Source organism: Crotalus tigris, unplaced genomic scaffold (genome assembly GCF_016545835.1).
Source record: "Crotalus tigris isolate CLP2741 ecotype Arizona unplaced genomic scaffold, ASM1654583v1 scf7180000023637.1517150, whole genome shotgun sequence".
Taxonomy (NCBI): Eukaryota; Metazoa; Chordata; class Lepidosauria; order Squamata; family Viperidae; genus Crotalus; species Crotalus tigris.
The window spans coordinates 340,321-366,796 of record NW_024100094.1 but is presented as its reverse complement, the minus strand read 5'-3'; the positions used below and the strand labels follow the sequence as shown (position 1 = coordinate 366,796).

Below are 26,476 nucleotides of genomic sequence, written 5' to 3'. Positions count from 1 at the left end.
GTTGGAAAATATGATCCATTTTTTCTAGTATTTAATCATGGGTCACTGACTGTATATGGAAAGTCCCTTCCAAATGGAAGAATGCAAAGCCAATAAGGCAGACTTGTAGTAGTTCTAATTTTCCGCACATCCTTTTCAAAGTGAGAATTACTGAGATTTAAGCTAAGATTACCAGATCTGGACAGCAAATATCTGGAGGGCCACATGATGGCATCAAAGAATAAGACTTTTTCGGTCCCTCTTTGCTACAGACTGAATTTTTGCAGCCCAGATCTACATAAGTTCAAGTCCTCATTCTCCTTAGTCTTAGGTTTGCGAAAACTATGACGAATCCGTGGCTGTAGTTTGTTGATGTAAGGTGACCAACCGTCCTCCTTTAGGGAGGACAGTCCTCCTTTTATAAGTTCTGTCCTCCCTCAAAAAGTGTCCTCCTTCATGTCCTCCTTTTCGATATTTGAAGACTAATCTGCAGGGCTTTTTTTTTTCCCCTCATAGAACGCTCAGAACGGCGTTCCGGCACCTTTTTCTGATGTTTTTTTTTTCCAACTTTTGCATAAGCTGTGCTACTCCCACTATTGGCTTTCGAATGCCAACAGGAATTGCTGCTGAGCGCGCCAAAACACCCGGCTGGCAAACTTTGCACATGCAAGTTGTCTGTATTATTGTTGCAATGAATAAAATGTTTCTTTTATTTACGATATTTTTTTCTTCAATTTATTTGTGTCCTCCTTTTCATTGTAAAAAAGTTGGTCACCTTAGTTGATGCTGTCATGTGTTTCCTTGGTTGTTGTTACTTCTTCTTACCTAAACAAGGTGTAGAGAAAGAAGGCACAAATTGGCTTCTGGAATTCTTTCCACTCCATTGACCAGCAGAGGCCATATAGTTTTGTGCTTTTATGCACTAGGAAAGAAGAGGCAAGATGCACGTGCTCTGCTGTGGGTCATGCGACTAGATGAGGAGAGGGTGGGGGTCTTAGAATGGAGTTGTGACCAATGTTCCAAGTCATGCAGCCTAATTGGGCCCATTTTCTTCCTCCAAACCAAATTTGGCTCCATTCGGTTCAGTTTTTGGAGAGCTGTGTGCTGATGAACAATTCCAACCTCCTTTACATCATTTTTTTTTCAACATTCCAGTCGGATTGGAAATAACAATGAGTATGTCCGGTGTATATATTTTGGGAGCCTAAAAGAGGAAATGAAGAGAGGAGAAATTTTATATCTTGTCGGAAAACCCTGGATGGCTAAAGCAATTCCTGTTTGAGAAGGATGGCGTAAAATCAGAATGATTAGGATCTGCAGGAAATAAAACTAGGAAAATTTACAGTATCTCTCTGTGTGGAAATTCTGTCCCTGGGTGCACAATACAGTGAAGCTAACCCAGTCAGCCATATTTTAGCCTAATGTCTTGTGTGAACCCAGAAGATGAGGTTGAAGACAGGTTAGCTCGGTTAAACACAGAGAAAACACACAGCCTGTGTGGTGACCGGTTAGAACTGCGAGAGAGCAGCATATCTGCAGGTTGGGTCTCCTTTGCCCACCCACGGTGGCCACTGCCTCCCCATGAAAGGAACTATTTAAAAAGCTTCCTATCTGGGTTGAGGCCCCACATAAGCAACAAGGATTCCAGACTATGGAAAGCACTTCTTAATGACGGTGTGGCTTACCTCTCAAAAGTATTCATTTATATGTAAATTAATAATTGTCAACCTTGTTAGGTAGTCCAGACAAGAAACACACCCAGATGTACTAGCGTTACCTCTACTGTAAAGTTACACTATCAGAATCTTTTAAGTCTGAAAGTGCATGTCTCCCCCCACTCACCTTTACAGTCCAACAAACTAGGGAGGGTCCCTTGTGAGATATTTCCCTTGTGCCCATTCCTTTTATGGAAAAAGCTGCCACTTGTCTGATTGTGTCAAGTTTGTGGTTCTTTCTCTTCCTGTCTCCCTGACTCCCAAAGTCATCCCCACATACCGTTACAATAGCCAACTGAACATAAGAGTTTCAAAGACCTATTGTTCGTTTTTCTTAGACCTGAGATATTTTTAAACAAACTTTTTTATTTCCAATAGAAGACAATATAACTGGTTCGGGATTAAACTTGGTGCTGAGTTGGTTGTAGATGTTTCTTTACCAAACTAGATAACATGATCAGTGCTAGCGGTATGAGGTTTGTTCCCTGTTTATATGCAGTAGCTTGCCCTGTAGTGTTGGTGGGGGTCGGGTTTTCTCCTTGATAGCTTCTTGATTAGGGTACAGTATTGTTTTCTGTTTGATTGTTTGCTAAAGTGTTAATCTCTGCTTATTGGGGTGTTGGCTGCTAGAGAGGATCTGTGTAATCTTTTTGTTTCCTTCTTAGCTTTTTAAATGTCTCTTTTGAACAGTAGATCAATGTGATTTATTTCTATGTTTCTGCTGATGACTGATTTGTCTGAATGCCAACTTTCCAGGAATTCCCTAACATTTTTGGATTTGGCTTGGTCTAGGATACTCACTTTCCCAGTTGAAACTATGGTTGATCTGTCCATGTGTTATGACATTAAGGGGTTTTCATCATGTCTTCTGCCTGTTAGTTAGTGTTCATGGATGCTCTCTGCTAGTCTTCTGCCTGTCCAACATATTGGGTGTTGCAGTCCTTACATTTTAGAAGACTCCTTTTTTTCCCCTTGTGGGCTACCAGGTCTTTTGTTTTACATAAGAATTTTTTGAGGGTTGTAGTTGGCTAATTGTAATAGTTTGCTGGTTGTTTTTGAGGCATTTTTTATGTATGGTAGTGTTATCCTTTTATTGCTTGTGTGTGTTGCTTATGCTGTGGTGAGTTAAGTAGTCAGGGACTTTTTAATAAAATTGTGTGGGTATCCATTTTGTTGGAAGATGTTATATAGGTAATTTGTCTCCTTTTTTCTGGTGTGAGTTGCTGCAGTGCATTTGTACTTGTCTTTTTACTAGACAATAGTCCTTTTATTAGATCTTTTAGTAGAGTAGATTTGCCCAACTTGCTAAATCATGGTTAACTCAACCATAGTTCATTGACTTAACAATTCCTGGGTTTTCACAACTCTGTGAACCATAATCTAACCACTCTAGCTGTTTTTGCAAAATAGAGGGGGGCACTAAGTAGCCAAAATTGTTTTGGTGAACTTAGCCAATATCCTAGGCTTTATCTAGCATAGTGTAGCTTTTGATAATAATCCATATTTTACATTCTTTCCATACCTCTTTATCTTAATGAAGTTAAGAAGAAAAATCCAAATCTTTGAAGGTATGGATATTTGATTTGCCATAGCTTTGGGGAAGATCATTCTCTTGTCATTTTGTGAGATACGTCACACCTCCCACTTCTTTCTTATTTCCTTCCACAAATATTCAGATTATGAATGTACATATGGGTGTTACATATATACCTTTAAGTATCTGAGGGAGGAGAGAGATGGTGGAATTCCAGAATTACAAAATGTTGGTTTGAAACAGGTGTTATCTCCTACTTATGCCTGGTTTTTTTTAACCTTTCAAACCAAAATCAAAATGTTTCATGCAATATATGTTCAGAAAGAGAGGAACTACTTACAAATTGTCATTCTTAATAAATGGTTTCTGTATACCAATATGACATTAATTCCAAAAGGAGGAAGCAAATACAAAAAGTGGCAATATAACCTTTCTAAATAATTCATTGTTCCCTTATCCTCTAGAATCTAGACAGTGAGTGCAAATAACTAGTTTCTTTATTGTAACACAGAAATACCAATATTTAACTGTGAAAATTCAGCAAGGAACGTTGCCATCTAAATTTTTTTTGTGGGAAAAAAAACCTTGCTCTGATCTAGAAGTGCTCTTCTTACAAAATAGTGAGGTTTTCCAAATGTAAATTGGGTTTTATAGATTCCAATTTCGCCATCTAGTGTCTATTATGCAAAATGCTACAGTAAGGCATTAGACTACTAGTATACAGAGAATTTTAAATTAGTTTTCTAAAAATTTACTTTAGAAATCTAATAGTTGTAGGCAGCACTTCTGATATTTATATAGGATATTTACTTCATTTCCGCCTCCTAGTCCTCCTTTAACGTGCATCAGCTCTTCTTGCAGGGGAGCTGTACCTTTTCTACCATATCTCCACATGACCCGCAGGAAGGAGAAAGCGATCTGGTTCCTTGATAAGAGGGCTGTTCTCTTTTTTTCAGTGTGCAGGATCAATTGTTGCCAGATGGCTGCTTTATGGGACTGCATTTTGGGGAGAGAGGGTCTGCCAGGCAAGCAGTTCCATGGCTGTCTCAGTCTCATTCAAGAAAAAAAAAATAGTTGTTTCTCTGGTTGGAAGCAGCTCACAAACCTTGTTCGGTTTATGGGGCACACTAGAATGGTAAGGTGGAAATGCAGGTGTGGCAAGAGCTGGAGAAGATGCTAAAGGTCCAGTGGAGCTTGTGGTTACTAGTTGCCTTTCCTTAATTTAATCTGTGAAGAGAAGTCATTGTAGGCATCTGGCTGACCTTAGCAAATTAGTGGATTCATGATATGTGTCTTTATTGATTTTTTTTTGGGGGGGGGATGTTTTTACATAGTTAAAATGAAACAACGAACTCTATATTTATTTCTATAGGATCCACATTGAATAATATGTTAAAGGTTTGAATTTTTGCTATTACATGCAGCTTTTTTCCTTGTCAGTTTTAGCTGACTTTAATAATTATGTATATTTTTTTCTTGACTGGATAATCACTTTATGGCTACTAATGTACATTTTCATTGCATTTTCACCCCAAAAATGAAACAGAAAATAAGTCATAAAAGCTAAGCAGGGTCGGATATTATTTGAAATGAAAATCAGAAAGCCCAAGGCTCTGGTCTAAACCTGGAATTTAAAAAAAAATATCCTGGAAGAAAGCAATGACCAACCCATCTCCCTCTTATATATCCTTCCTTATGTTCGACTGCTGTCATTTTGTAAGAGAAAGAGCCTCCAGCTTGTTTTTCTTTTTTACCCTCACTTTCGGGTACAAAAAAAATTATCTTCTTCCAATCTGTAATTGTATATTCAGGCTTTATTTTATCCATGTATCCTTTTGTTTCAAGCTAGGCTCTGCACATTTCGCGGTTCTTTTATGTGGTTGCGAACACTAGATCTCAAAGCAGGGAGGAATATGCATTTGCACGGAGATGAAATCAAAATAGGAACCAGAAGAAGAAACTAACGAAAGCGGTATAAAATGCTAATTTCTGTCGTTTTTCTTAAACGTTCGGTTTTGTATTTGTGTCGTTACTAGCCTTACAAGAAACGACCCAGAGAATCAATTCTTAGAGTGTCCGAGTCTGAGTTTGTGATGACTGTAACATCGTACCGCAGTGCAAAAGGACTTCGCTCCAAAGGACAACAATGACAGCAGCCACTGCTAAACAATCAAGCGCCAGTGTTTTCCTACCAAATGAACAAGCGGTGCCAAAGCATACAAGCTGACGTCATTCCCCAGCACTCCGCAAACAATGACAGCTTGCAGCAACTTCGCCGGCCTGGTTTCGTTTTCCAAAGTATTGTCTTCTCTCTGATTGGTAGGAGAGGAAAATGTGACCATCGCAATTGGCTGAAGTTCTGATTTGAGCCAGCCCTCTCCTCTCACCCAGTATATTATGGTTCAATGACTGATTCAGTCTTAGGAAGGATTGCCCCGCCTCTCCTTTTATCTTCCCATTTTGATTAGCCAGTTTCCCTGTCACTCTCTCCGGCTTCTCACTGTTCCCCTCTGCCCCCCTTTCATTGACGTACTTGTCAAGCGAGGATTTCATTGGTCTTCCCCGTTTCGCTCTGACTGTGCGGCCTACGATTCGCGTTTGGACTTCGGCAAGCCGCGCCTCCTCTCCATGCGTTATGTGATTAGTGGAGGTGGCCGTCAATGTCTCTATTTTCCCCGCCTTCTGCCATTCCGAATCAGGAAGTGCTGGGGATCTGTTTCTGCGATGGGAAGGCGAGCAGATCCCGGGTCTATGGTGAGAAAGAAAGCCGGTGGTTTTGGAACTGAGTGGGAGCGCGGGATCCGTTTTCGGCTCTCCCTTCTCTCGCAGGGTTAGGGGGTGGGGCTGCCGGTAGCGAGCCTGCGGGGTTTTCCTTCATTCCAAATCGGATGGCCTCAGGTCTTCTCTCCGATTGAACTGAAGGCTCCCGAGAAGGGTTCTGACGTAAGGCTGACCTTGCAGGACTAGTTCTAACAGCGCATCAGGTTCAGTATCCTGTTTTCCGAAACATCCGGCCAGATGTGCTGGGAAAGATCCCAAGGAAGTTGGGGAAAAGGTATTGATTGGCCTGCTCTTCGTGTCCTCAAGGGTGCTGCTTGGAGCTTCTGGTTTCACCGTGAAACTAATATCTGCTCATAGAGCTAATCTTTGTCGGCCTCCAAAGTTAAGCTAATAGATTTCTGCGTTTGTTGAATTTCTAAGGATTCACACTCTAAGGAGTGTGGCAAAAGCCTCCATGGCGCCAGAGAATTGCAGCGGTTTAGCCCAAAAGCACAGCTAACATGCCAATGGTATGATAGGAAATCGTTTTTATGGAAACAACAAAGGGCTACATCTGACTCCTCTGAATGAAAAATCTTTTAGAAGCAGCAACACCTATAGAATTATCCACTAATTGTAAACAATGCTAAGAAAACAAAACAAGCTCCATTTTAGTAATCTTGGCACTTTCTGCCAATTTGTTTCCTTGGATCACTCACTTATAGTAGAGGAGGACACGTAGTGGGGGGGAAAAGGGGGTTGTAAGTCTTTTTGTGAAAGGGAAACTTGTGGGGCTGAGTTATTCTGAAATTGTTGAACCTGCTAATATGGGGTTGCATTCTGAAAATGTAAGTGCTGTCCTTTCTGAACTTCTTAAATGGCTTGATGTCTGTCTAATACTGGATGGTGATGTCCTTGCAAATAGATGTAGGCTTGTGTACAGAGATAAAGAGACGTTCTGACCTGGCCATAGATAAAAGGAATACCTTATCTTTCAACTCTCTCAGGTAGTGTTGGTAGGAATTGCTTGAGAAATTAGTGAAAAGGATATGTCTCCATGCTTTTGGTTTGAAACATGCAGCATCTTCTACTTGAAATTAATAAATGGTTACCATCTTCTTTGCAGGCTGCTTGGTTTACACAGGTGCCTGTCAAAGAGATTGTCCAATTCCTGAATTATCCTGGGGTGAACTCAGATTTATTTGTTTGTTTGTTTGTTTGAGACAAGCTGATTTGGTAAGCAATCCTATAGCAGATTGTTTTTTTATTTGGCTGTCAGTAACCTCATTGCTTCTGATACTATAGCGTGTTTGTGAAAGAGATTCTTACTTTCTGGAAAATATTGCCTTCATGTTAATAATACCCATCTCATATTTGTTTAGCTATGTAGTACAGTAATGCTTTATTCCATACTGCTGTACTTGTGTCATCAGTATGATAACTGAACTTTAAACAATATCACCCAGCACTGCATAACTAGTTCTAACCAGCCTTTGAGGGTGAGGATAGCAGTATATGGAACTTGAGAGTGAAGCAGTTTTCCATTTTTCCAGATGCCAGCTTTGGGACAGGGATGGTGTTATTGCATCGTTTGGGTAGGATTTTTTCTAGGGTTGGCAGCATAACACCATGTCTCCTATGGAACCCAACTTTTTTATTATCATTAAACAAATATGATTTAATTTGTTTATTATTATTTTAGTTTAGTGTTTAAGGGTTCTTGCATGAGATCCTTCAAAAATTTGGAGAATTTTTGCTGATTTTATTGATTTTAATTTGTATACATATAGGTTTACCATGTTTCTGGCAATGGTTTTATGTCTGATGGAAATTGCTATTCATGATTATATTGCTGCCGCCCTGCCCCCGCCCCCCCCCATCTCGAGGACTGAGGGAGTTGAACAATTTCTTGAAGGAGACCTAGACTGTTCTGAATGCAGCAATTTTAAATCCCCTATTTAGGTATTGGGTTGGCTTCACTATTTGAGATGGCATACAGATTGTCTACAAACTAGAAATTCAGGCAGCAGCTTTGCAAATCAGTTAACAAAAGTTATTGACATGTTTTTTACCGATTGCCCATGTTTAACTATGGTAGTGGCCTAATGACCTAGGAAGCAAAAAGAAATATTCAGGTACATTTTTTCTTCTCCCTTCATCTCTGTTTCCAGTTAGTAAAAATTTTCTTGCGCTATAATCTGAAGGTATTTCTTAACTCAGCCAGAAGAATATTTACAAGCCTGTTGTAAATTTGAGAATGATACTTTTACAAGAGAAACTTCTCAGTTTAACAGCAGCTGAAATGACAGATTGTGCACAATAGGAAACCAACTACTGTACTGTACTGATTTAGCTGGTAATCTTGTTTCTTGTCTAAATCTTCAATTGTATCCTTTACTTAATTTTTTTTTTGGGGGGGAAACCTCAGGTTTCAGATAAGAGATGGAGACTTGTGCTTCTTCTTTCTTTTGAAATTGATATTTAGGGACATGATGTCCCCAGCTGAGAGGTTAAGTTGAGTCTCCAGGCTAATAATTTTCAACGTACTTGTCCTTTGTGCACTTATTTAGTACCTTTAATGCCATCTAAGTTATTGGCCACCATCATGTCTTGTGATATACACTCTACAGATCATGTGCTTTGTAAGAAGCTTTGACTGTAAACCTCTTTTTGAGCCAGCTTTGCTGAATGGCCCCTGGTCTTAATCTTTTGAGACAAACAGTTTTCTAGCTCCTTAGGCTAGGTTCACATGCTGTACTAAGTCATAATGTGGTTCGCTTGGTTTTGGCTTATGCTATGTTGCTCCACAGCTATGGATTACAGGTAAGGGGTTTTGTCTTTCTGTTATGTGAGAATCTATTCCAGTGTAGCTTATTCATTATGATTTTTAACTCATGGTTAACAAAATATCTTAATGCCATGTGTATTAAATCTGATTTCAGTCTATATCAATATTTGTCTTTGTTTCTCAACTGGGTATATGGGACATTTTAATTAGAAAAATAAAAATTCTTCATAGCTGGCAGGTTCATTTTTAGTTGTTCTTTACATGATAAGTTACCAAAATGTCTTCTGTAACAATTTAAAGTAAAAAAAGATATATCCTTGTTGGTATCTGCTTATTTCCAGGTTATTTCTGTTCTCTTTAAACCAAAATAGAACAGCAAAAAATGTAGACATGTCTTCAAATCTTTCTCTTTTTCTTAAGTATGAGCACAGCCAATTTTTGTTCAGTATTCATTTGACACATTGGATGACAAACCAGCCAAGTACACTATAGTCCAACCTATTGTGTAAACCTAGTCAGTGGAATTAGTTTATAGTTTACGCACTCCTAATCAGACTAATTGAGGACGCTAATAATAAATACCTTGTGTGAACACAGTCTATCCACTAGAAGGTCAAAAGAGGGAGAACATATTTCTCCCCAAAGAAAATCTGGACATATGTTCATGTAAAAATTGTGTGAATTTATATGCTTGGATGAAAACTTAGAATTAGATGTATCTCCATCTGTAAAATTGTTTTTACAGAATAATGGATATTTAAGATTTCATCTCTCTAAGATTACAAAATATATTTTTTCTATACTGGCTTTGTTTTTTATTTGTTTTGGACTTTATTACACATTGTTTATATACTCAGTGCTTATTGATGTCATGTTTTTTTTTTCTTATTTGAAATAATTATATAAATAACATACCATTAATATGGGGAAAGCTAACCTGTGAATGTCTTTGCGACTAGCCCCTTCAGCCCCCTGTCCTTGTACAGATTATTAATGGCCAATTTCAGGGTCTTTGCTCCTTTTTAAGGGTGCTTTATCTCTAAACCAGAATTCTGGCAAATAGCTTTTCAGGCTGAGGACTGTCTTCTGTAAAGGAAGTTTAGAGTTTGGTTGAATTTTATCAATTATAGCCAGTACAGAAACAAAGAAGATTGCTTAAGGAGATGCAGCCACCCCCAGGAATGCAGCTCCAGAAAATTGCTCGTGGCCACACAACATTTCCTGCTGTCTCTTTGAGGCAACCCCTGCTTGGGCATGTGATTGAGATTATAGCTGGGACAACAGGCACATATCGCAGATTGAGTTTTGCAAAGAGCCTGGAAGTGGCTGTGTCCTTTCCCTCAATCGGGGTTGGTACATTCCGACTTGAAGAGTTGCACACTGTTTGTTATTAGGGTGGAGGGCACAGGACTCTTAGGAGGTGTTACTTGTAGCTCTGTTCCTAATTTGAGAAATGGGTTGGGCCTAGTGAGGAGGCACCATAGCACCTGCATCCTGTTTGCTACTCAGAGAATTTCCTCATGTTTGCTTTTTGTCTTTGCAGTTGTTGTTTGAGATGTAGAGATGGAGAACAAAGAGCCAGGCTTACCTTGTGAAGGGGAAATGGAGCTCCCTGGCCAGAAATGTGGGCTGGATCCTACAGACAGAAGTGAGTACTTTGAGCTATCTGGTTTGGAGCTACAGAGCGGGGCAGAAAGCGTAGTGCTCAAATACACCCCCCTTTGAGGACCACCAGGCTCTAACTTAGATTCATTGTCTAACTTAGATTCATTTTGTTAAAAAAAATAAATAGGAAACCACTTGCTGAAAGCTACATCAGCTTCTCACAACATTTATTTACAATAACTGCCTTTTAGGTCTCTATGGTTTAATGGAGAGCATCTTGTCTGAAGTAGATTAATTCCTGGGAAGTGAATAATTTGTGGCAAGCATTTTGTGTACAGGCAGATTTTCCAGGGCAACTATTTTGTCGGTGCACCCACTACATAAGATTATACCTTTCCTGGCCTAACCTTGATACAGTGTGTTTCTTCTATTCCAAATCTTCTGATTGGCTATCATGAGCTTTTCATTCCAACGCTGGATTCTTTTCACTTTATAGTCACTATTTGGATCAAGCTGGCTAGTTTGATGGGATCATCACTTGAACTGAATTTGGTTCAACCAATATATGTGGTACTGTTCCAAAGGCTGTAAGCAGAAAATGATACATTCCTTGCTCCAAAAATGTACAGTTTAAACTTCTGCACAACAAAGGGAAAAGCAAAGATAAGAATTGTATGTGAATCCACACATTTGCAGATATGTAACCTTTTATTTTCAAAAGCACTAGGACTAATGGGGAAAAAAAAGTGGGCTTGGAAGAACAATTCATAAAAAAATAGTGAGCACCGTATTCACATGATATGTTAAGTATGGTTTATTGACCAAGCCACAATAGACTTTTCACACAAAATAATCCATAAAATATTTTAAATTATTATAATACTTAAATTCACACACCTTACTAAAGTATAATGGGGGGGGGGAGAAATTGGGCTTTTGGCGTAGTATGTTGTACAAAGCCAGCCATATCTTAGTGGTATGTATTAATGTACCATTTATAAGAAATTCAAAAACTTGTGGCTAAAACAAATATTGATTTAGCAAGATCTATGAACCCTGCATTCATTTAACACACAAATGGAAACAAAACAGGCGTTGGCCCCTGCTTATCCTAACCATGTTTGCCAAAAACTGATAGTATAATTTTCTACCATTTTCAGGAGAGAACTACATGAAAATTATGCTGTGAGCAAAAAAGCACACACCCCCCAAGCATTTTCTCTTATATAGGGGTTAGCCCTAGCCACTTGCAGCAATCAAATCCCACCCACCCAAAGTATCCCGTTTTCTGGGAATTAATTCAGGCATTATGAAAAAATAAGAGAGACTTGATCATTTGATTTATGACAGTGGGAGAGATACATATGTTGTGGGAAGCTTACTGAATTTGTTGTGAAGACTTTATTCATTGATATAGTTTTATAATCTGCCCAATAAATGGGAATCCCTAGTTACTGACTCAGCTTATGGAATGTGGGTGGGGTGGAGACAAAGATTACTTCTGGATTTTTTTTCCTGTGATTTCTCAATGTGCTTTTCCAGATGGGGATGAGTCCTATTCTGTCTCAGAAAAGCAGGAAGAAGTTGCTGCTGCCCCAAATAATGGACCCATGAGTATGGTAATTGACAAAGTGAACGGGCAGGAGGAGCTGAGAGAAGCCCCAGAGGAATTGAGTGACAAAGATGTGTCTGATTCAACCTCAACTGACAACACTTGGGAAGATTCGAATGAGTTTCACCGACAAATGGTGATAGGAGATGGACCATCAGGAGAACAGGAAGCAGTGATACAGTCACGCCTGGCTACATACCGCGATGAAGATGTGACTGCAGAGAGTTGGCGGGCACACAGGAAACATGTCTTCATTTTAAGTGAGGCTGGGAAACCCATTTATTCACGTTACGGCAATGAAGAAGCCCTTAGTTCCACCATGGGTGTCATGATGGCACTGGTGTCATTCATCCAAAGTGGGGATAACTCTATTCGCTCCATTTATTCTGGTATGGATTTTTTTTTAAAGGAGTAATGCTCTTAATAAATTTATTAGGAGGGTTGTATGTTGCCTGTGATTTATCTAAAATAAGAAAAGCTTGGGATTGCAGTGCTTAGAATTCATTAAGGGCCACCCACGTAATTTAAGCACTGGTTTATGGATCAGTTGGCATGTTTGTGCCCATTTTGATAAATATTGTTTATTAAAATGTCTGAGACCCTTTGCAAGTAGGCTGGTCTAACCATTTCCCCCAAAACAGTTGTATTTCCCTTGCTACTTAATATCTTGAGATTGTCATTATACTATGGTATATATGTATACTGTATTGTAGGTAGTGAAATGTATGCCAACTCATAAAGTAATTTCTAAATTAGAAATCTTACTGTGCATAGAATATAGTGGGTTGCTTGATGTAAAACTTGAGTTTTGGTTAGGTTTCTAGTATACTGGCCAAAATCTGTTCAAACCTGACCAGTCTTTAAATGTTAGCAGGTAATGCTTTGCATAATGTGGGTATAGCTACAGCTGGTAACCTAGTTGATATTTTTCCTATCTTACTAAAAAAAAGCCTCCATTGATGAAATAAGTATATCTTAAAGGGCATGAATCAACAAATGAAATGAAAGGGAAAGGAAGAAATACTTATGAGGTGTCTTGGGAAATTATAAAGGGGAAGGTGGACATAGATCTGAATGAAGGTGATCAAATTTTGTAGAGCAGAGTTGATGAATTCATGTACAGAACTGAAAGTGTAGAGTTAAATTATGAATAAAAGGGATAACAGTGTATCGGCTAATATAAATTGGATCAACCACAAATAAGTTTTAGGGAAAATATTGCACCGTTCTGAATAAATGTGAGGTAGGAAAAAAATATTTTTAAGTGACAAGCAAGTAGATGGGAAGATTAAAAAACCATAGAAAAAGTCCCTGGGCCATTTGAAGACACAGGAATAAATGAAAATGGTGATAGTTAGTGAATATTTGCTTAGAAAAAGGTATTTGTTTAGAAAATGTGGTTTAAATAGGTTTGTGTGAATAAATGCCAAAGAAAGGAATGTAAGTCTAAAAGCAGGACATTTGATAGTTTATGTTGAAAAATTGAATGAACGAGGATCATATTGAAGAACAAATCTATAAAGGAAGAGTGAAGGGATCAGGAGGAAGACCAAGGAAATCTCAGTTTTGCTACACTGATGAACTTCTCAAAAAGTCAAGGATGAGAAATTCAAGGAACAAAAGGCAAAGTATGAATTGATATACAGGTAGTCCTCTCTTAACAACCCTCATTGGGACCAGCATTTCTGACCCTAAGCAAAGTAGTCATTAGGTGAAGCATAATGTGACTATACCACTTAGTGATGGCAGTTCTAATAGTGCCAGTTGGAGTCATTAGGCCAAGACTGTGCTGTTGTTAAGCGAGGACCTTATGCTTTTCCTGCTCTGTGTTACTCATCTCCACTTGAACTTTCGCCTCCTGCCTCGCTATCTCCCCCTTCAAGTTCACCTTTTTTGGCTGCCCTATGCTTTGCTGCCCCTGCACGCCTCTGTCTCTATTGCCCCAGCTGACTTTCACCAGAGCTGTGATGGCGCAGTGGTTAGGATGCAGTATACTCCCCACTGCCAGCAGTTCGATTCTCAACGGCTCAAGGTTGACTCAGCCTCCCATCCGTCCGAGCTCGGTAAAATGAGGACCCAGATTGTTGGGGGCAATTTGCTGACTCTGTAAACTGCTTAGAGAGGGCTGTAAAGCACTGTGAAGGAGTATATAAGTCTAAGTGCTACTGCTATTCTTCCTCCCACTGCTGAAGAGGTGTGGCCAACCTGGGCCTCCGTCAGGTAGCTGCTTGCTATATCCAGCCTTCCTGAATATGGAAAGAATAACATGGAAAACAGAATGTACAGTATTCCTTTTTGCTACAGGTTTTTTTAGTAAACTTTTTAAAACTCCACATGCCAGAAGAACATGCAATATGTTACTGTATTTTCTCCATTGCTAATTGCAAGTAATCCTCGACTTACAACCTTTCATTTAGTGACCGAAGTTACAATAACGCTGAAAAAAGTGACTTATGACCATTTTTCACACTTACGACTGTTGTAGCATTTCCATGCTCACCTGATCCAAATTCAGAAATTTGTCAACTGGTTCATATTTATGATAGTTGCATGTCCCGAGGTCATGTGATCACTTTTTGCGACCTTCTGACAAGCAAAGTCAATGGGGGAGCCCGATTCACTTAACAACCGTGTTACCAGCTTAACAACGGCAGTGATTTGCTTAACAGCTCGGGCAAGAAAGGTTGTAAAATTGGGCAACGTTCAATTAACAGCTGTCTTACTTAGCAACAGAAATGTTGGGCTCAATTGTCATAAGTCGAGGACTACCTGTATTAAGACAAAATTATTATAACATGTTCTAGGTGGGATGGGCAGTTGAACTCGGAGAATAGATACATAAGGGGATAGCTGGAAGAATGAAAGCATGCTTTGACTGTTTTAAAAAGAAATTGTTGTTCCAGCTTGTATTTGATTTTAGTTCTAAGTTTAATAGATAAAATTCTGGCTTTTGTCTTAGTAGAAACCACAGACTATGATGTAGTATTATGCTGAGCAAAGAGAAAGGTGATTTTATGAGCAACTCTTTATCCAGGAAAGAAAAAAACCCAAACTCTAAAGTAGTTTACGGTGAGCACATCTTAATTCTGGAACTTTTGCCATGCTATTAATATTTTGATATGTGCAGCCGAGTGCCTGCTTGGTGCAAATGCATGCTTCCTTTTAAAGTTCCCAACCACATGTTCACGCTCCCAGCAGAAAGTTTAGAAGACAGCTGACGTCACCAAATTCTAATTAAGGGAAATGCACTAATTAGTTCATGCACTGAACTAATATGTGATTTGGTGCCAGAATTCTCAGCCAACCTAGCTTGGGATTTATGGACATTGACGTCTGGATGGATTTAATTTAAAACAGATTCGTGTGAAGTTTTAGATAGGAAACTTCATATTTAAATATAAATATATTTATATTTATTTAAATACATTCATATTTAAAATTCTAAATACGATTTAAATTATATTTCACTATCAGACTATAATTCTCATTTCCGATAAGTTATTTTTTGTTGTTTAATATAACCTGAAAACATAGTGCTTAGTGAGATATTTAGAAGATACATGATCCCTGTCACACATAGCCAATCTAGACAAATCTTGAAAACGTTAGTAGTGTAGTATTTGGATGGGATTAAGCGACCATTTCCTGGGTATTCCAGGACTGTTGATGAAGTTGGGCAGTCAAAAAAGGATGGAAATGGCAGTGACAAATATTGCCAAGTTGTTAAACTTGATTCAAGGTGCCAGATTTTCATATTAATTTTAAAAGTGAACAATAGTATCATAGTATCAAAGAAGCAAATACTTGCAAAATCATTAGGAGCTGAACCAGTTTCATTTCTAGAATAACCATCACAAGTTTTTAGTATTACTTGGTTGTACTGATAAAAGTGGAGTAATTAGAGGAATGTATCTCTTTTTCTTAACTGCATTAAACTATCTGACTTCAAACTATTGACCATAGATCAAAATAGGATATTAAATATTAAAATAATAATATTAAAAATATTATTTGTAAGACCTGTTCCTTCCAGCATCTTCAATGTAGGAGCAGTTTTCACTGTTACTTCATTCAGTCCTTGAATTTCTTTGCCACACCGTCATTAAAATGTTCTTAGATATAATCTCATTTATGATTTGTTTCTAGTTTTACTCAGTAGAAGATACATTTCAGGACCAAAAACAGACTCCTCAAATCCTTAGGATAACAAAAATGCATTCTGCTCACTTTTTATTTCATGGTCTATTTTCCCAATTCCTGGCATTTATACTGAGATTCTTCTTCTTTGCCCAGATTTGCTCCATCAGCTCAAATCCTGTACAGTAAATCCTTGATTTAACTTTTTTTTTTGGAAAAGGGAAACGGGGATTCTAAGAAAGCTAATATTGCATTTGTTGAGTGTCCAAAATTGTTATAATAATGCCACACTTCATCTACTGAAGCAATGACTGTTTTTTCCTCCTTTCTTTTACTACAGATGATCACAAACTGGTTTTTGTGCAGCAGGGCCCCCTGGTACTGGTTTCAGTTTCGCATACCCTACAATCAGAGCAGCAACTACGCCAGGAGCTTTTGTATGTCTACGATCAGATCATCAGCATGCTTACTCAGGCCAGCATCACTCGCATCTTTGAACGGAAAAAGAACTATGACCTCCGGCGCTTGTTGACCGGTTCAGAGAAGATCCTTGACCGTTTGCTGAACCTGGTAGAATCAGATCCTTGTTTTCTCCTTGGAGCTGTACGCTGTCTACCCCTCCCCACCTCCCTCCGGGATTCCTTGGGCACTTTGCTCCAAAAAGCCATCACCCCTAATCTGGTCTTCTCTATTTTGGTGGCTCGGAGTCAGTTGGTCACCACAGTGCAGGAGAAAACAGTCATTGAAGATTGCCGGTTAGAACCTACTGACCTACACCTGTTACTCAATCTCATTGGGGCAACTTCTGCCTTCCAAACTGGGGAAATTTGGACACCTATTTGTTTGCCACGTTTCAACCCTGATTGTTACTTTTATGCTTATATTTCTTATTTGGATTCAGAATGTACTGTCTGCCTCATCCTTCTCTCTACGGACAAGGACTCTTTCTATTCTGTCTCGGGCTGCAAGAAACGCATCGAGGAAGGCATGAGGACTCAGAACTATCTGCAGGCACTCTCAAGTGACTTAAAGAGCCCATCCTATAGTGTGGGGCTGGTGGGAGTGCCAGATCTTCGGCACTTTATATATAAACCTCTGGATATACCAGATAATTACCGACAACTTCCCCAATTCACCAGGTAATAAGTCTGGAGGGTTGAAATCAACTGTGATCAGGACCAAATATGTCCTGAAGCAAGGAGGTATCTATGATGTCATCTTAGGGGCCAGTTTCATCTGTCTTTTGATTCTTCCCCTAAATATTCACAGATGTCTTAATGTGTCATAGCATACGGTTCATGCTTGGAGTAAAATCTGAAAATATGACTAGTTTTTTTAATGGCCTGCACCTGCCTAAGAAAGAATTCCTGAGATTTTTTTGTTGTAACTTTCCTTCATCTCAGGTTAATATTCCTCTTAATTGTGGAGATGCTTTGACAATGTGCAGGTGAAGATGATGTTCTGATGTCAAAAACAAAGCTGAATTTGACAGTGGGTTTTGTCACTCCTGGCAGTAAACATATAGTACAGTTTGAATTATGCTCAGTGGTAAAACTACCTTAGATTTTTATTCTTTTAAAGTTTGCTGCATTGAGGCTGTCCTTCTCCTTTTCTCTTCCCCTCTTTATAGCTGGCAGCCAGAAACTGGGGGAAATGCTAAGCTGCATTTATTCAGTTTGTTTTAAATGGAGCAGTCATGTGATGTTTCTTTCCTCGGGGAATCTCTGTGTAGAAAGAGATTTTGTCTTGGGACTTCTGGGCTGCAAGAAGGGAATCAAAGGCTGAATATCATAAGATCACAATTAGCTGACAAAATTTATAAACATAATCTAAAAGATGTTAAGAAGTAAAGTTGACTCTGATGTATTTTAGTGCCTTAAATGTTATTTTAGAAATCCTCTTTCTTCTCTTCATTTGCTTCGGGAAAAACTGCATGAATGGTATCCCTACCTTATTAGAATGGGCCATGTGATTTATTTTGAGAACTTGTTCTGCAGTTCCTTCTATTAAGAGTCTTCCAAGGTCCAGAAAGCCTCTTCTGGCCTATATACTGTAGTACGATATATTATAGAACAGCAGGGCACACCACAAATTTAGCCTGTTTCAGAACCAGGTTTGTAGTCGCTTCAGAAGATTCTGAAAAGCTTCCAAAAACTGATGGCATTAAAAGCAAGTGATTAGCAGTAGGCTGAGCATTGCCACATCTAGCAATGCTCAGTTCTACATCTGTAGAGCAACAGCTCATTGTATACAAATTCTGGAGTTCATTCTGTGGAAGGCATTCTGTATGCTGCCTGTTTCCTCAGTATCTCATTTCTCATCTACTACAGTCCAGAACTGGAGGGGCCATATTGCAGTGAGAATGAACGGCACCGACTCTTTGACCTCTACCACTACCTTCACAGTCGCATCCACAGTACCTCACGTCCTCTACGTCTCATCTACCATGTAGCTGAAAAGGAGACTTTATTGGCTTGGGTGAGGCCTGACAACTTTATTGACTAAGGAAGTAACTCTCTGGTAGACTTTCAGATGGATGGGCTAGATCAGGGGTAGGCAACCGTGGCTCTTTTATGACTTGTGGACTTCAACTCCCAGAATTTCTGAGCCAACATGGCTCAGCTTGGAAACTCTCTCTTTCCCCTCAGCATGGCTGGCTCAGGAATTCTGGGAGTTGAAGTCCACGAGACATAAAAGAGCCAAGGTTGCCTACCCCTGGGCTAGACCTATGTTAAATGAGGACATTAGACAATTCCTAAACCCATGTTTTCTTCGTATGACTTATTACATAAGATCATTATAAAGGGTAAGTCAGGAAAGTATTTCAGGAAAGTATTTAGAGAGATGGAGTCTTCAGTCTTTCACCTATTCACTGATCCCTTATCATGAATCTTTATTGGGGGGGGTTGGCCATACTGATTCCCTATTATGAATCCTTATTTGAGGTTTTTTTGGCCATAAATGCTAATAAGCCACCAACCATAATAATACTTGATAGGTAGATAAAAATGCCAAATCTTGCCTAAACATCTGGCTGACTACATGGAACAGTCATAATTACTATCAATCTCTCCTTATTGGTTTTAATAATTGTAACATCAGACAGTTTTCTAAACCTGAAATAAATAATTATTAGCTGCAGAAGGAGGAGAAGCAGAAGGAAAAGATTCTCATATTGCTTTTTAAAAGTGCATTGTACTAGTTAAAGTAGTTTTCATCTTTGCCACTAGTGGTAAAGGAAAGGGAAGGTTTAGGAAGAAAAAATAACTATCAGCTAGAGAAAGTTATTACTTTCAGGAAGAATATGAAATTACTTTATCAAAGCTCAGGAAGAACTCTTCGGAGAAGATGTAAAAATCCTGAGTATTTTGAAGCAATGACAGAAAAATTCTATTTCCAATTTTTTAAAAAATGGGAGAAATGTTAACATGTTCAGTATTTTCTTATTTAAACATAAAATAAATAATGCATAATTATAGTACATAAAATTATGTTACTTGCAATATTTATAAAATTGCAAAACAATCCTATTCTTGGTTTCCCATTGCCTGCTTCCTATAGTTGAGAGAGAAGGACTGACCCTATGTGACCCAGCTGGTTTTGTGCTTAAGGCAGGACTAGACCCCAGTGTTGGGGCTTTAGCCACTACACCAAGCTTACGTATACATGCAGTAGGGTGAAAGCTTTAAAATGATAAATTCCAATTTGTTAATTTACAGAGTATTGAGGAATAGCAGTATATTTAGACATCTAGTGAAACATGTATTATAGCAGTATTTGAATGCTTTCAAAAAGCTCTGCAGTATGACTAAGAATTAGTATTTTTAACATTGAACAAATTTTCCATACCATACATATTAATGAAGTCCGTGTCCTATAAAACAAAAGCATTTCGTGGAAATGCTGGCGCTCATTTGGTCATTTGAAATTTTAGGAACCATAATCATGGATACGTTTTATAATGAACTAAGGTTCCATCTGGTAATTGGGAAAGAACTGGGGTATTTTAATGCTTTTGCTTATTCTCAAAAGTTCTCTCTTTCCTAATTGGGATTTTTGGCTTCCCCTGCATTCTCCAGTTAAAATTTTACGCTTGTTCTCCGGTGGTAGCTGTGCAGCCTGAATGGTCTGTCTTTTTTTCCGTTCTCACAGGTTACAAGTAAATTTGAATTATATACCTGTTTCAATCCTTTGGTGACGAAAGCTGGTGCCATCAATGTCTTGACCAAACTGTTACGTTGGATAAAGAAGGAAGAAGACCGGCTCTTCATCCGTTACCCACCCAAGTATTCCACTACACCTAATCCTGGGAAAGGAAACAGGCCCCTCCGAACAGATGGTACTGAAAACGGCTTCTTTGGAGGAGGTCACTAGACCAAGGACTTCCAGCTGCTCTCAAATGCGTTCTGAATGTGCATCACCTTACAGATAGCCCTGGATGATGGACTGTTCCGTGAGCTGGGGGGAGCTCCTAGTTTTGTTTTCTAAACCAGGACGGGGTGGTGGATAAGAGAAGGATCAGAGTTTACCAGGCTGAGCTGGGTCCCATTGTTGGTGATAAATCCAGAAAGCTTTAGCCTGATGTTTTTAAATATTTATTTCCACTTGTGGTCTTTATTTCTAGGGAGACACTAAGTCAGATGGAGATCCTGAAATTGACTGGAAATAGATAAGGAGACTTAGGCTGATATATCTTTGGAAGTGGCATATAACTGGAAGTTACTGAATTTCACAAGGACTGTGCTTAAATTACATTGACGCTTCTGCAGCCTAGTGGGTTTACATTTTTTACCACTCCTGTTATCACTGGGTAATTGCTTTGTTTTCTCTGTTCAGTTTCCTCTTCCTCCTGAGCAATTTACTCAGGTTGCATGGTATTTTTTTCTCCAGAGAAAAATCAGGAGGTAGGGAAACTGGGGTGCTTTGCTTGTCTCAAAGAAGAGTGTTGTTAATTGCGAAGTCGTGTCCGACCCATCGCGACCCCATGGACAACATTCCTCCAGGTCTTCCTATCCTCTACCATCTTCTGGAGTCCATTTAAATTCACACCTACTGCTTCAGTGACTCCATCCAGCCATCTCATTCTCTGTCGTCCCCTTCTTCTATTCAAAGAAGAGTACAAATGGGTTAATAATGGAAAGAGAGCCACAGTGGGAGACAAAAAGGAAAAGTTTGAAAATACTTGCTGCTTTCTGATAAACCACTTGATTGTCCACAGTTCTTCTGGAATGGGTGTGCAAAGCAGATCCACAGTGGTGGGGATTTATTGGAAGGCTGGCTGGCACTTTCCGACAGTGTATAATTTAGCAAGATGATTTTCTATAAAGATAGCTGATTTGAATCATTTTAATGCAACTTTGGGAGTAGGTCAAAATGCCCAGTTCCAAAGAGTCTTTTATCCTGGGACTATCTAGCAGTATTTTTGATGAACATACACATTGCATCTTCATCTTGTACTATAAATACCCTTTGAATGAGAGAGGCTGCTTCAGCCCTTTGTTCTGATACCATGAGAAAGTATATAATGTGTGATATAATGTGGTATATAATGTGTAAGGGGTATTTTGTAGTCCTTTGAGAAATTTGGTGTCTGTATGTAATGGCTCAGTTTGGACAATGTAATTAATTATGATGGCATTTTGATTTACCTTTTAATGTTTTCACTTTGAACCTAACTGGATTTAACTGTTCCTTTGCCTTTCATAACGTTCTTCCTGCCTTCCTTACTCTTCCCCTTGCTCTGTTTCTTCATGTTTTAAAATTCCTATGTGCAATTGGAATACACTGCTCTTAAAAGGATTCTGGAATTTTTTTTCCTATATTGACATGCCACTGTTTTCTTTTCCCACCTCATAATTAGGAAGACACATAACTCCATCATAAATTTACTTTTAGATTTAGTACTGACAAATATCACTCTTCCCATGTCTGCCAAATTTGGATTTTGTCTGAATGTAGTAGCAGATGGGAAAGTATTCTCGGAAAGTGACATGACTGACAAGCAGTTGTATTCTTTCCCTTCCTGAGCAGTTGCTGCTCTGCTGTGCAAAGTATGTTTTGTATAAATTGGTTGCTCTTTTACTGGGTCTTTTTGTGTTTCTGTTCATATTCATTAAAATTAAGGTTTAGATGTGGAAATATAATCCTATCCTTTTATCACATCTTATGATGAAGGAAGGGAGAGATAGTATGTATGTGCATAGTGAGGCAAGACTTAATTTAACTTGAGATTCCTGTGTAAGTGTGTTGGTAGTTTTGAACTGAGTATAAAATGGATTTGACCATCTTTGCCAACAGTGCAGGCAGTGAAGGAATTATGCTGTTTTGAAGGGTGCATCTGTTGCTAATCAGTTCTTTCTGGTGATGCCTGGTTGCTTCTGGCTGGCATTTTTTTCTACCCATAAAAGAACAGCACTGCTTGTGTATGGCTGGCTGGTAATGAAGGCTTATATTTCTAGCTGAGCTGATACAATGAGAACTAGGGACATCTGATTAAATTTCAACAAAAATCCATTTTAAAATCAGGCCCATCTTGGCATGCATCTGTTTCTTTCTCCATCTGTCACACATTCTGCAAAAAAATATCTTTAACTTGCAAGGATTAGCTGCATTATTTGTTTCAGGGATCCTTTGTGGTAATGTTGCAAATAACAAGGGTGTTTCTTTATAATGTTAAAGTCTAGTGAATAGAATGCAGTCTAGTGATCAGTTAATTTAATTAAACCCATATCAAATCTGGCTATAAGTAAAAAAAACAATTACTGTAAAAGAAGAACATTTTAAACATGTATTTCTTACAAGGCAAACTTAAAAGTGGCATTCTTCTTACTTAGAAGGGGAAGAGTTTTGACAGTTGCTGTGCTCTGTAAGTACTTGTAGGTTAAATATCTTGTACTTTTATACAAGTACTTCTATACATAGTTAATTGAGGCACTTATTTAATCTATGCAAATGATTTTAATCAAATTATTTTACTAGAATTGAAGATGTGCAAAAAGTTGACTAACAATGCTTTTAATGAGGCTGCCTGTTTTTAATGTAATTTGGTTGGTAATTAATTTATTGAAAGAAACAGCCTTTTTATCTGGAAGTGATTCCTTCTTATCAGATGTAAGAAACATACAACTTTTTTTTCTAAGTCTGCTTAGAAAAGTTTTAAAATGTTTTAAAATTTACCTGAAGACTACACTCAACTGATAACCAAGGGCATAAAAAATATTGAAGAGATCCTACAAGTAGAAACTTAAAAGTTACATTCTTTTACTCCTCCAAAGTTTAGAGAGAGGTAAAGTATAGTTTCTAAATAATATTTTTTTTCTCCTTAACAATTGGGGAAGAAAAAGAAAATCTGAAACACTTACCAAAAAAGATAGTACTATTGTCAGGAGCCTTTCTACACAATTTTGTTTTCTTTGTTAACTTTTTTAGACTTTTTTTTTCTTTGTTCCTCTACTTTGTGTCTTTCCTGCATGTGATTTTGTTCCTTGGTTCCTGCAGTTGATTTTGAGCCTTTGGGGCTCAAAAAACTATTCTGTCCTATGCAGATTAGTTGGCATTAGTGAGTTATGCGTAGTGTTACGACATATATTTCACTGAGATGTTAATTTATTTACTTTTAAATTATTATTTTATTTATAAACCTTCTCTTTAGATAAATAAATCTCTGGAGAAGATGTCCAGGTGGTCTGTCAACACTAATTTGAGAATATTAATTTTCAGAATTAATAGCCACAAAAGAAAGTTGGTCAAAATTGTATGGGACAAGGCTGAGGTATAATGCTGTTTACCTTTTCTCCACTACTAAGTTAAAATGCTATTTATTGGTCTTGAGTTGTCAAAAAAAACTCTATACTAGCATGAATATTGTTGTTTCCCATTGCTGAGTCTTCCTCTACTGAGTGTGTTCGGCAGTCATTGCCAAATGATGTTGACTAAATTATATATATATAAAGGTAAAGGTTTCCCTTGTCCAGTCGTGTCTGACTCTAGGGAGCAGTGCTCATTTCCCTTTCTTAGCTGAGGGAGCCAGTGTTGTCCGAACATACTTTGGTGATCATGTGGCCAGCATGACTATATGCAGATTGCACACAGAATACTATTACCTTCCCGCCAAAGTAGTGCTTATTTATCTATTCACATTTGCATACTTTCGAACTGCTAGGTTCGCAGGAGTTGGGGCAAGTAATGGGAGTGTGGCACTTGGGTCTTGTACCTAAGCTGTCATCTTTTCCAGGTGACAAGCTCAGCAACTTTAACTATGAGCCATTGCACCCTCAAATTATACATGTATCATCATCTAAAAGAATATACTGTATGGCACTGTGGGAGATAGGTCTGACTATGGGACCCTGTCTACCTTCTTTTGAGTCCTCTTTCTGTACCCTATTCAGACAGGACACTTTGAATAAACTTAAAAAAAAACCAGATTCTACTCACAAAGGAATCTGTGTCATATACAGCAGGATTTCTCTCCCCTTCTCATGTTTTCTTTATGTAAAATAAATGCTGACTTCCAGATTCCTTTGTGGTGTGCTTGAGAGGTAACTGTGAAGGAGAAATTGATCTTGTCATTTTTAGAGTTGCTCCATTTTAGTGATTTATATATTATTCCAGCCTGATTTTGTTAATACCACTTCATGATTCTACTGCTTCAGCCTTACTTTAGAGCAGTTGAAATATTTATAGTATTGAGCTATACCCAGCTCTTTAGGGTTGATGGCAAAACAGATGAAGATGACCAAGGATTGGACGAGAAGTGGCAAGCTATAGCCCCAGAATTCATGAACAAATGCCACTCTGATCCCACTCACACTGGTCACCTGATGGGTCTTTCCCTGTTGCACCTAATCATGAAATAAACATGCCATTTTTTTGTGGTATCTCCATAGTATTGCCTTCATCCCATCCTCAATTCATGCTGAGGCAAGCTTTACTCATTCTTAGCTGTACTGTTAAAGCCTATTTTCTTCCTTAAGCTGACAACATCCAAAAGCTGCTGCAATGGGTATAAAATTGGTCATGCTTTGCCTCCCATTATATTGGAGATGAAGTAGGTTTTGAACTCCATTTTGAACATTTATTTGTCACTTTCACTGAATCTGTTGCCTTGTCTGGAATAGGGAGAGCACAACTTAACATTGCTGAATGCTGATTTATTTAAAACTATACCAAACCTGGAATAAGTATATTATATTGCAGGGGTGGGTTGCACTTCAGCTATTATTGGCCCATGCAATTTAGACAATTTGGGCTCTTTCTGCATGTCTCCCTTTCTCCAATGAGTGCGAATGTAACTTACTATTTTGGATCTCTTCCAAAAGAGTTGGCTCCTTTCTGTTGTAAGATGTTGTATCCTTGAAGCGCATGTTTTGAAAACATTTTCAAAAGATATTTTTTGCAGTCCAGACTACACAAAGATAATCCTTATGTTTCTTTTCGCTTTGATATAAAGCCTTTCAACAGTTATCCTGCACCTGCAGAATAAATTATGTTTTCTATTACCAGTGGAAGAATGTTGTATTATATATATGTAAATTATGTGTAATTTTTCATTACTATACATTGGAAACTGGAAGCAGACAAGGCAATTGTATTTAAATCTAGACAAAATCAAAAAGTAATGCTTGGCAAGCTTTGTGGTATAAAAGACTTGAGCCCATAACTTAAAAGAAACATGGACAAAGTTTTACTACCTAGAGCTATACTTTTACTTTTATCTTTTTCAGCCACTGAGGGCAACACCATGAGGAGTAATGTAGTTAATCTCCCTGGAGGGGATTGAACCATACATTTTGTTGTTTTTTAAAGTGGCCTTGGTATTTCTTTAATGCAAAATAATGTGTTGTTTTATGTGTCCTCTCTCTTGAAATTGCATTGTTATTAAATTGTGGTAGCACTATGGAGTGGTGCTATATATACCGTTTCCCTGAAAGTAAGGCCTGCCCTGAAAATAAGCCCTAGCTTGATTTTGGGAGTGGGCCTAATATAAGCCCTATTCCAAAAATAAGCCCTAGTTTTGGGGCGAGGCGCATACCTAAAAATCAAGCTAGGGTGGGTGTGGGGGTCTGGAGCTGCCCCACGTGCCCCACACCCAGTCAACTTGCAGCCAGGCCTCTCCTTGCTAGCCCACTTCTGTGGTGTCTTCTGCAGCTAGCCCTGTATGTCTTAGTCACAGGCCTTTCCAGAAGGCCACTGCAGCTGAGAACCAAGTTATGCATTGAATCCATAGCTCGATACTCAGCTGCATAGGCCTTCCAGAAAGGCCTGACTGCAAAATGCAGGCCGGAATTCAGCTGCAGAATGAAGCTGCTTCTTCGGTCAGAAGAAGTGGGCTGGCTGGGCGGGGC

General features: G+C 38.6%; 1 protein-coding gene across 8 annotated transcripts; it reads left to right on the top strand.

The window, feature by feature from the left end:
• Window positions 1-5,901: 5,901 nt before the first annotated feature.
• On the top strand, window positions 5,902-25,630 carry MON1B (MON1 homolog B, secretory trafficking associated). Of its 8 annotated transcripts, none has more exons than XM_039320383.1 (6): window positions 5,902-5,982; window positions 10,320-10,424; window positions 11,951-12,382; window positions 16,471-17,269; window positions 18,461-18,608; window positions 20,283-25,630. In XM_039320383.1, the coding sequence occupies exons 2-6, from the start codon at window positions 10,340-10,342 to the stop codon at window positions 20,502-20,504; spliced, it is 1,686 nt and encodes a 561-aa protein (XP_039176317.1). In that variant the 5' UTR covers window positions 5,902-5,982; window positions 10,320-10,339; the 3' UTR covers window positions 20,505-25,630. The 8 variants fall into 8 exon arrangements, with proteins under 8 accessions (XP_039176317.1, XP_039176312.1, XP_039176314.1 ...); XM_039320378.1 differs by having other exon boundaries at window positions 11,924-12,382; XM_039320380.1 differs by lacking the exon at window positions 5,902-5,982 and adding an exon at window positions 6,064-6,283 and having other exon boundaries at window positions 11,924-12,382.
• Window positions 25,631-26,476: the final 846 nt, after the last annotated feature.

Bases quoted from the DNA above. Each gene is read 5' to 3' on its own strand.
- MON1B (XM_039320378.1), top strand. From the start codon at position 10,340: ATGGAGAACAAAGAGCCAGGCTTACCTTGTGAAGGGGAAATGGAGCTC. The intron at 10,425-11,923 runs GTGAGTACTTTG...GTGCTTTTCCAG, and splicing joins GCTGGATCCTACAGACAGAA to ATGGGGATGAGTCCTATTCT. The intron at 12,383-16,470 runs GTATGGATTTTT...CTTTTACTACAG, and splicing joins TATTCGCTCCATTTATTCTG to ATGATCACAAACTGGTTTTT.